Source organism: Haliotis cracherodii, unplaced genomic scaffold, assembly GCF_022045235.1.
Source record: "Haliotis cracherodii isolate W230 unplaced genomic scaffold, xgHalCrac1.p SCAF_4, whole genome shotgun sequence".
NCBI lineage: Eukaryota > Metazoa > Mollusca > Gastropoda > Lepetellida > Haliotidae > Haliotis > Haliotis cracherodii.
Window position 1 is genome coordinate 24,024,889 of NW_027266297.1, and position 8,800 is coordinate 24,033,688.

General features: G+C 37.5%; 1 protein-coding gene across 2 annotated transcripts; it reads right to left on the minus strand.

Moving 5' to 3' along the window:
* Positions 1–3,944: 3,944 nt before the first annotated feature.
* On the minus strand, positions 3,945–8,679 carry LOC139480036 (transcription elongation factor 1 homolog). Of its 2 annotated transcripts, none has more exons than XM_071263008.1 (4): positions 8,640–8,679; positions 7,779–7,923; positions 7,114–7,184; positions 3,945–6,594 (listed from the first exon to the last, which is right to left on the minus strand). In XM_071263008.1, the coding sequence occupies exons 2-4, from the start codon at positions 7,892–7,894 to the stop codon at positions 6,530–6,532; spliced, it is 252 nt and encodes an 83-aa protein (XP_071119109.1). In that variant the 5' UTR covers positions 7,895–7,923; positions 8,640–8,679; the 3' UTR covers positions 3,945–6,529. The 2 variants fall into 2 exon arrangements, with proteins under 2 accessions (XP_071119109.1, XP_071119110.1); XM_071263009.1 differs by having other exon boundaries at positions 8,600–8,644.
* Between the last annotated feature and the right edge of the window lie 121 nt (positions 8,680–8,800).

Here is an 8,800-nt window from a genome sequence, read left to right on the forward strand (position 1 = left end):
ATGCAGTTGTAACAAAACGGCAATTGAAACAGATTGAGTGTAATAACTGTACCTTTTCATAAATCTAACTTCAAATCGTTTTTACTTTGCTTTTTGGATTGTTGAATTTTGTGTATATTAACAGTAGAGTTTCAGTTTCGTCATCAAATACAGACCATATGAAAATTTCATGCGTCCATAAACGTAGTCGGTACTTCAAATCCATTTACCGTATTTCCTCTATTAGACACTTCGGCGTCTTTTAATTTCGCGAAAGCGGTTGACCCGGCGTCTATTCTGTTTAATGCTGGTACAGTGGCAACACACTACCTTACCTAATCCCAAATTCTACAGTCATACAAAAGGTACATTTGCAGGAAACGGTCATTAATAAGTGAGGGGCGGTCCGGTAGCCTAGTGGTTAAAGCGTCCCTCGTCACGCTGAAGACCCAGGTTCGATCACTGACATGGGTACAATGTGTGAAACCCATTTCTGGCGTCCCCCGCCGTGATATTGCTGGAATAATGTTAAAAGCGGCGTAAAACGATACTCACTCACCCATCAATAACTGAAGGGACTAATCGTTACATGTTGTAACGTGATGGGAAAATTAATTTCATCAAATGAAGGACCCGGCTTCTTCTTTTTGGACAGAGTGTATGACCTGGCGTCCATTATATAATTTGTTTGTTTGTTGTTTAACGCCGCAATCAGCAATATTCCAGTTATATGATGGCGGTCTGTAAATAATCGACTCTAGACCAGACAATCCAGTGATTGACATCATGAGCATCGATCCACGCAATTGGAACCGATGACATGCATCAACCAAGTCAGCGAGCCTGACCACCCTATCTCGTTAGTCGCCTCTTACGACAAGCATAGTCGCCTTTTACGGCAAGCATGGGTTCCTGATATTCTAACCCGTATCTTCACGGGTCCCATAATAAAGAAAACCAGCGTCTAATAGAGGAATGTATATAGTTCAATTTGGGTTTTACTGATCAGTTCCCAAAGTGGGAACATTCGCAATATCCGTCACACTTGTGCAACACGATGAGGTCGTTAGATCCATAACAAAAAAATAAGAAAGAAACTGCAGACGGAAGAAATATTGCAGCATTAACCTTCACAAACTTTTACTTGTCTTCAGGGGTAAATGCTCTGAATCTTTCAATTTTACAACGACCTGTTTACAAGCAAGTTGGTCATTGTCTGTGGAGTACAGTGGAGCCCTGACGTGCACACACAAGCAGTATTTTGCTTTTACTGATCCATGACATACTGTCTAAAGCCAAAGATTTCCCTTGGTTGCAATGGACATAAAATCATTCACGCAGAACAGACTTACAAAGGAAACCACGTGGGCTGTTATTTATGACCATCTATGTTAATTTCATCTACGATTATTTCTATCATATCAGGGTGAAGGAGAAAAGGTATTCTCAACATCAAGATGACACCATAACAGACGCATTGGACTACAAGAAATAAAAAAGTATAAACCGTATTTGAAGTAATAAGCGCTGCGCTCTAACTAACGCCCACGGCGATATTGGCTAAATATATTGGCTAGTGAATAATCCCAATTAGCACTACTTCCGATTGATCAATGTACACAAGACTTATATATACGTGTATAATACGTGTCATATGCACCCTTAATTATGGGTAATTAAATTCTGGAAAATATATCCGTCGTATGTAAACATTTCAGGCTGTCAGCATAAACCACGAAATTAACGATCTTTCAACTGTTTTTTTCTTCACTAAAATAATATTCAAATAAGAGCCCCCTATTTCTAATTTTGAGAGCGCACTGGTCGCTTATTACACGGTACAATTTAATATTTGATTGGGATATTCTTTTTCTTTCCATGATAAACAAAACTGTATATATTCAGTGACTAAGCCCACAAACTCTCATCTATATCTTTGTGAACAGAGTTGCATTGGGTATTGTATGAGAATGGTTTTATGCTGCTGTTAGCAATATTCCAGCAATATGTGGGTTTAACCAAAGTAGAAGGTGGTGAGGTGAAATGGGATTTAATGTCGCGTCCAAGATTATTGCACTTATAAAGCGACTTGCATCTAGGTGTGAGTGTTTGTGTGGCTGCTTGTACTAGTCCGGACTGATGCTGATTTATAGTGCTAGCTCACTGAGATACCATGCTGCAGTTTAACATGAATACCCCACTCTGACACAGTATACTGACTCCGAGCCGACCAGTCCTTGTTTGAGCCCCTTAATGCCGAGCGCCAGACAGGGTAACAACAAGTACCATCTTTTAACGTCTTTTGTTATGACGCGGCCGGGGATCGAACCCCGTACCTTCCGCTCTCCGGGCGGACGCTCTACCACTAGACCACGGAGGGGATCACCAAAGTAGAAAAGTCTACTACCTATTCACCTTGGGCTTGAATTCCAGAAAGAAACTGACACCTAGTAAAACATCCATTGACCTTTACAAGTCTATCATACATTACATACTACCAACAAGTTAAACAACACCTGATTTTTCATGACTTTTGTTAATCTGTTATGGCCATGACAGATTAACTATAGTAATATAAAAGAATTGGGTTTCTTAACTTCTTTTGAGGAGTATATAAAGAAACAGGTATCGCTTCACTGCAGTTTCAAAGCGTGACAATATAGACAGTGGTGTCATTAGATCCAGTGTCTTGGCCACATAGTCGACCAACAGCCATGTGCCTGCAGCTAGAATCTTGCAGTGAATCCTGGAGTCACATTAGTATATTCCAAAGTCTGACAGCACTTCATAGTGTCAGGAATCACACAATGACAAATTGTATTCCCTAAAGCTACATCAGATAGGTAGCACCAATAGTGAAGTTTTTCTGTGGAGACTTCTTGTTCTCTTATTTGTTTCATGCATGAAAAACATCCCATTGTTGTTTCCTATTGGTCAAAACACATGGTGACAAAACCATAATGGCTCCGAGGCATTGTATATATGCCCTTTGCAATTGCAAAAAAATAAACTCCAACAGCTTTTCACATGGCCTGATCATGCCAAAACCTCATTTAGAACAAGAATATTCTGTTTGGAGCGTTTCATGTTCAATTAGATTGGATGGTTAAACACAAATCATAAAGACATCTTGGTGAACAGAACTCCCTGACCTCACAGTTGAAAGAGTAATTCAGGATTACTGATGTATCATTGTTTCATTGTATCATCTCAACACTGTCATCCTTGATTACATGTACATGGTACATCATATCTCCATTCTACCATCATAAATAGCCTGGACCCAATTGTCACAGCATTGAGCCAAATTTGAACTGAATGAAAAATACATGTCCAAACAATTTGCTAACATGAGTAAAACAAATGGGCTATGTTAAGAGTTAGTCTAGATGGAGATCAAGACATGACTTACTAAACAAAGCATTTCAGAATAGGTCCATGGTATTTATAACAGAATGGAGATATAATACTCTCGATAGAATGGGACACTGTAAGCCTTCAGAGTTGTGCACAGTTATATACATTTATCATCCAAAACTGGCTCCCACAGGAGATATCGCTTGGGTGAGATCAAGCGATATCTACATTGTGGATATCACTACAATGAAATTGCATAGCAATGCTTTGCAGACCATTGTGACCTCCTTGGTTACCATGACGTCACAATCAAATGACATCGCTAATGGCTCTGCTACTGAAGCTGTTAGCAGTTCTTTTTACACTTAAGACACTACTTATTACTGTCTACAAACTGAAAATGTTGGAAGGATGATGTTGGATGATAAATAAAATCTCACTCTCGTGTCTTTTGATATCAAATATATCAACACTTGTTGAAAAAATTGGAAAAGTCCTCGACAAGTCTCAGAGTTTTTCCACTTTTATCAACTCGAGTTGATATATTTGATATCAAAAGACACTCGGGTGAGATACACACAACAATGTAAAACAAAACAAGAACCGAGTTCAGCAGATCATGTTTATTGAACACATTTATCAAACATGACCATGTACATCAATATCATTGTGAGCAGCACATTAGAGTAACATACACAGGACTGAAGCCTAATCATCCGTCTGGCTGAAACCTTACACCTTGTACACAGTGGTTAAGCTATCAGGGACCAATGTGACCTTAGTCTCATCAAGTTACAAGCATCTGTAGCAGGCAGACCATCAGATCCTTGTGGAACAGGGCCTTGGTGCCTGCCTGCCGTAGGTAGTATTGGCACGAGTGTAGAGCATCACAAGCATTTCAAGTATAGGACATAGTGTACACTGCAGGAGAATCTGTCAGGGAAAACTGATAGTTTCACTGCAGTTTTAAAGTGTGACAAAATTGACAGTGGTGTCATTGTATCCAGTGTCTTAGTCACAAAGTGCACCTGCAGTACTTGTGGTTAGAATTTTGCAGTGACTCATGGAGTGTTGATGGTGCATTTCTAACCCTGCTAGCCCTTCAATGTTACATGTGTGAGAAATCAACGACAGTTTTCCTGCAACTTCTTACAATATTTGTACCAAATTAACACCAATGTATATCAAAATGCCAAATAAAATCTCTAACCATGTTTCATACAACTTAAACACTCAACAGGAAGAAGTATTTGTTTTCAAAAGTGTTTTCACGATTTTCATACATACACTATTTTCTATGACCTTCTGCCACATCACATTCATTGTGTATCCAACTGTCAGTGTACAACAGTATGTACTTATTACTGGGATCTGAAGCAAGAATCTGGGGATAACAAACCTGGGCTACTCCTTCCTGTTCACTGAACCAATGACCATGGAGTGGAGAGATCATGGAACAATTTCAAATAATAACAAAAAGAAATACTGGTATTATTGATCAATTTATCATGACAACTCTTGAATCAATTTTTAACTCTGAATCATAGCACTAGAACAAGCAGACCGAAAACTTCAATTTACAGATCATGCTAAAGACAACGCCAAGTTTGATAGCATACAATACCATAAGACTTAGCACACTTTTGTAACTACATGTCTTACAGTGACATACATTTCAATAACCAAATCTATAGTTTTGTAAACTAAAGGACTCACTGTTGCTGTGTATTGCTAATCTTCCCAGTAGTTAACCATAGGGTTTTTGGTAAGTGGCATTAGCATTGTATTGGTCCTCACTCAACATGGAATATGTCTCAACCCCATCCCCAACAACCTGAAATGATTTAAGGATGTTCGCTGGTCTGCATTCAGAGTATTCAACTATTTCTAAAATATGGTATGTATTTTAAAAATCTAAACGATATTGAAAAGACAAGGAGTGTTGGGGAATCACTGCACATTGTATTGCACTATGCGCTGTTATTAAACACCGTGACAAATTCTTAATTTACTATACAGGCTTATAGGGAAATCACTTTTTGTGTTAACAGTTTGGCATAGAAGCATAACTAATAGAATTTCAAATTTTAAGCACTCATGGCCAGTGCGCTATGTTGAGCAAATGGATACAAATGTGGGCATATACACCTGTCTCTCAAACTGAATGCCATAATGAAATAATGTCAGTTATAACTATGCTGCTGCACTACTCCCATAAAATGGTAAGTAATATGCGACCTGTTGATAAACGGGAATTTAGGTAATTCAATTTTTTATATATGATGAAATTTTGTGTTAAGAGTCTTGGCTTCATTGCTACATCTCAGACATTTACATTTACCACTTTGGTGAAACCCATAAGCAAGGGTATTGTGCTGACAACCGAGAAACATTATCAGGGTGAACCGGGATTTGAACCCACAATCACAGGTTTCTGGCGTGCCCAAGGGAATGATTGAATGAATGAATATTGTTTTATGCTGTATCAAAAAATTTCAAACTATGCGCGACAAGGCGTGCCCAAGGGACAGCGACCTAAAGTGCCTTATACGACTGGGCCACCACCCATTCCCCCCCCCAACACACAACAAAGGTGCACAGTGACCATGAAAACATACCAGCAGACATCCATGTGATGTAGATAGAGATTCAAACTTACTGAAAGAGATCATTGTAAATACATCAAGAATATTACAACCATTAATCATGTTCATTGATACTCTTGGTCTCATAGTTCAGTCCAAATTGACTTTAAATGACAGTGATGTGCCGTTTCGTCTGAAAAATTATCTCATTCCAGTGATTTCACTACTAAGAACAAACTTAACTAGATTCGACCTTCTGAACCATGTTAAAACATTGACATCAATTCCAAAACATGTCTGTACATATGAAGTGTATAAGACATGCATACCAACCCATTTGAATGCAAACTGGTCATTTACAAACTTTGAAATGAAAATGACACGGTTACTGAAGATGCAGTTACATATTTGCATTTAACATGTTTGAACCAACATCAGGAAAAGATATTCTGATTCACACCATTGCACCAGCTTCTTCATAATGGCAGTTTTGTGGAGTATCCCAGTGAGCTAAACTGTCACTTTCAGTATGTCCATTTCACGAGTTTGGTAAAGATGTCTGGAGAGCCCCAGGACCTGATGACACCAGGTGTCACCAGAACACAACGCTATTGATTGGCTGCCTCACATGCATCTATCCAGTCACTGTACACATCAATAGCTTCTGACAGATCTAAGAAAGAGTTAAGGTATATAATCTTCTACAATGTTCTACTTTCAATAAATTTCTACATGTCTGCAATAATACTATACTACTCAACTTTTGATAGGGATAATAAAACATGTCATTCTCTTCAAATATACACTTTACATATAATAAGAAATATTTTTGTGTATCATGGAAAGATAATAATATCCCCATCAAACATGGAGTATAATATTATGCCCAATGGCACATAAGAGTATATTACATCATTCGTATGATGATTATCATGCTCATGATTGTATAATCTAAAATTATTTTCTATACTTCTGGTATGCAGCATTAAAAATAAAGCATGATCATGATTAAGTCATGGGTTCTTATCATAACCAGTATGTTAACAATTAAATATTTAGGGGGTCCCTTGACTTAAACACTAACAACCATAGCTGAAAACCCCATTTGCTTGTATTGTATACATGGTATATATACATGGTAAATAAACATATGAAATCTTAAGAAACCTTAAATAATGTCTGATAAGGATACAGTTGATGGTCGTCTGATAATCTTCTAGGCATACACCACAAGTGATCACGCCAGTATTCCTCTGCCGGTCACTGGAATAAAACACATGACAAAAACTTATAGCATGTATAAGATGGTTGCATCTATCATGTCCAGTGATAGAAAATGGCAATAGTCTGGTAGTCCTGGATAAACTGCCCAGTGGTTAAGGTATCATAAGGACTAGAAGAAATTTGCCATTTTTAAGGGTTTTGCTATATGTTAGCATCATAAGGACCAATGGACTAAAAATGTTAGTTTCTACCGCTGAATTGTCTATTGGAGCAAACTATGGATAAACTATTTTCTTCTCTATCTCTCATGTATCTACTCTTATAACATCTGTCTGACAGTAGGTAGAGTAGAAAGTATGAATAAATCTTCAAACATTTTGTTTCTTGTCCTTATTTGTCATCTGTTTTTCACTGTAAATTGTGAGACAAAAATGAATCCAAAACTTTGCAACTTTGTGGTAACATAAACCGTCAAACATTACACAATGTTTAATTTCAATGAAACCACATCTAGACTCAAACTTATGCAAATGATAGACATAAGCATGATAAGCTTCATGTAAAACACATAACCTTTGCACAATGTCAATGACTCGAGTAAATGCCACAAATAGGTGTATATTTGTAACTCACAGCTTGACTTCACATGATTTCTCGTGGTTACAGAATGGACAGTTGAAGAGGGTATCAAGAGGCTGAATAGCCTTCTTCTTTGGTGGGGGTTTTGATGCCTTCTTCCTTCTCCCCATTGTCAACTTTGGATAGTTTTACTTCTGTGCTGAAAGACAATTAAGAACACAGCATTATTAGTTATAACACAGCATTATAACACAAACGATAGTGTTAGAATCAAATTGTTCGACATAACAAGGTGGCCATTAGGAGTATGTCATACATAGCAACGACATGGTAAAAATTAGCTGAGGTGACGTAGGGCCATGTCTTGACCGTAGGACCGTGACTCTTGGCTAGGTTAAAATGTAAATTTGTGTGTGGGGGCCAATAGATCAAAGAATATTAGTCACTGGACTGAATTATGTTAAGGCAAACGAATCCAAAGATTTCTATTAGCGCAGGCTATTATTGTATCGATATAATACTATACATTGTATACAGCTGTTGTATGGGCTTCGATTTTCTGTTTATTTATGTTTGACATAATGTATGAATGTCACTATGAGGATAAGTGAATAGCCATTTTAACTTAAGTAATGAAGTAAGTGCTTGTATCGAAAAACGTTGATATTTTGCCAAGTTGATCGCAACGCGTGGATCTGGCCTGAGATTGAATTTGGCCAGCTTGACCTAAACTTGTTATTCGACATTTGTTCAGACATCGTGTAAAACCCGTGGATAAATTTCCTCATTTTGTGTGCAAAATATCCACTTTATATTTAAACATGACAATGTATGTATTTTCCCTTCATGAAAAAGTCAATTATGACAACGTAAACCTTTATTTCCAAGGAAGAACTTCATGATAAACACACAAACCTGTTTTCCGGAAGTAATTGCTGCACAGCATTGTGGGATATATTGACAAGGAGATGATATTCGATAAATACGTTAATTCATGTAAACTATGATATGTACTTATGGCCATTACTTGACTATGCGTTAAAGTACGTTATTATATTTAAGTATCTAATGGTAGA

Coding starts and splice junctions, on each gene's coding strand:
- LOC139480036 (XM_071263008.1), bottom strand. CDS start 7,894: ATGGGGAGAAGGAAGAAGGCATCAAAACCCCCACCAAAGAAGAAGGCT. Junction 7,185..7,778: donor AAATCATGTGAAGTCAAGCT/GTGAGTTACAAA, acceptor GTTTTATTCCAG/TGACCGGCAGAGGAATACTG. Junction 6,595..7,113: donor TTATCAGACGACCATCAACT/GTATCCTTATCA, acceptor ACTCTTTCTTAG/ATCTGTCAGAAGCTATTGAT.